The following is a 2,200-nucleotide window of genomic DNA, read 5'->3' as shown; positions in this document are numbered from 1 at the left end:
CCGATCTCCATGTAAGTTATTCAATAGTTTTGTCTAACTATTTAACTCAAGTAAATATAATCTAATTATATTCTTGCATACTAACCTATATATATTATACCAATATATATATATTATACCAATATATAATATATATATTTATAGTATTTGATTTTTAAAACCATGTATGAAAAACTATATTATATATAGATACAAATATATTATTAATAGTTTGTAAATGTAAGAGATGGTGTTATTATAAATAATATTATTTTAAAGGTAATGGATTTAAATTATTAATATTATTTTGATCTAGTTTACTTTTTAAGTGAATATTAAATATACATTAATTGTTTGGAAAATATAAAAGTTTTGTACTTTAATAGAAAATAAATCTATTATTAGTATTGTAGTAAAATTTAGTATAATAAAATGACATTACCATTAATTTTATTTTTAATTGGTGTGCTAGGTTTTGTTTTAAATAGAAAAAATGTTCTATTAATGTTAATTTCAGTAGAATTAATGTTATTAGCTGTTACATTATTAATTTTAATTTCATCATATGTATTTAATGATATTTTAGGACAAACTTATGCTATCTATATTATTGCCGTTGCTGGGGCTGAATCAGCTATTGGGTTAGGAGTACTAGTAGCCTATTATCGTCTGAAAGGATCAATTTCATTAAGAGCATAAATAATGTATCTATCAATTTTATTATTACCATTATTAGGTTCTTTATCAGCAGGATTTTTAGGAAGATTTATTGGAGCTAAAGGAGCTCAAATTACAACAACATCATTATTATTTATTTCAACTGGTTTAGCATGGACTGCATTTTATGAAGTAGCATTATGTAATTCACCAGTTGTTATTGATTTAACAAGTTGGTTTGAGATTGAAACATTAACAGTTAATTGGGCATTCCAATTTGATACATTAACAGTATCAATGCTTATTACAGTATTAACTGTTTCTAGTTTAGTACATTTATATACAATTAGTTATATGGCTCATGATCCTCATAATCAAAGATTTTTTAGTTTATTAAGTTTATTCACCTTTTCTATGTTAGTATTAGTAACTGGTAATAACTATTTAATTCTATTCATTGGATGGGAATATATTGGTATTGCTTCTTATTTATTAATTGGATTCTGGTTTACAAGAGCACAAGCAACTAAATCAGCAAACCAAGCATTTGTTACAAATAGAGTAGGAGATTATTCATTAAGTGTAGCTTTCTTTGGATTATTTTGGTTAATTGGGGCATTAGATTATTCAACAGTATTTAGTACTGCTCCATTAATGAATGACAATGTATTATCATTAATTGTATTACTAATGTTAGGAGGTGTAGCAGGAAAATCTGTACAAATTGGTTTACATTCATGGTTACCATCTAGTATGGAAGGTCCAACACCTGTTAGTTCATTACTTCACTCTGCAACTCTAGTAACAGCAGGAATTTATTTATTATTAAGATCATCACCATTATTAGAATTTGCATCAACAGCATTAACAATTATTGTATGGATTGGAGCTGTAACAGCATTTATTGGAGCATCAATGGGATTATTACAAAATGATATGAAACGTATTATTGCTATGAGTACTATGTCACAATGTGGATATATGGTTATGGCATGTGGATTATCACAATATGATGTAGCATTATTCCATTTAGTTAACCACGGTTTCTTCAAATCTATGTTATTCTTAGCAGCTGGAGCAGTAATTCATGCAATGGCTGATCAACAAGATGTAAGAAGATTAGGTGGATTAAGATCATTCTTACCATTAACTTATACTGCAATGTTAGTAGGATCATTCTCATTAATGGCAGTACCATTCTTAACAGGATTCTATTCTAAAGATTTAATCTTAGAATTATCTTATGGTGCATATTCATTACCAGGTATTGTAGTATTTATTCTAGGTTCAGTAGCAGCTTTATTTACAGCATTCTATTCAACAAGATTATTAACATTAGTATTCTTTTCAACTCCAAATGCACCAAAAGTAGATTACGAAAATACTCATGAAAGTGACACATTTACATTTATTCCATTAATTGTATTAAGTCTTATGAGTATCTTCTTCGGATATATTGGTAAAGACGCATTTGTAGGTATGGGAACAGATTTCTTTGGATCAGCATTATTTACACACCCAAATAATGTATATCTAGTTGAAGCTGAATTTAATCTACCTGTCT

At 27.2% G+C, this 2,200-nt stretch overlaps 1 protein-coding gene across 1 annotated transcript; it reads left to right on the top strand.

Moving 5' to 3' along the window:
- Nucleotides 1-681: 681 nt before the first annotated feature.
- LOC108253984 (NADH-ubiquinone oxidoreductase chain 5-like) lies at nucleotides 682-2,193 on the top strand (the record flags this gene model as incomplete). The annotated part of the gene is made up of 1 exon (XM_017448870.1): nucleotides 682-2,193. A coding segment is annotated over exon 1 (1,512 nt), but the record flags the coding sequence as incomplete, so codon positions are not given.
- Nucleotides 2,194-2,200: the final 7 nt, after the last annotated feature.

Source organism: Diaphorina citri, unplaced genomic scaffold (genome assembly GCF_000475195.1).
Source record: "Diaphorina citri unplaced genomic scaffold, Diaci psyllid genome assembly version 1.1 scaffold5676, whole genome shotgun sequence".
Classification (NCBI taxonomy): Eukaryota; Metazoa; Arthropoda; class Insecta; order Hemiptera; family Psyllidae; genus Diaphorina; species Diaphorina citri.
This window is presented reverse-complemented; position numbering and strand designations above follow the sequence as displayed.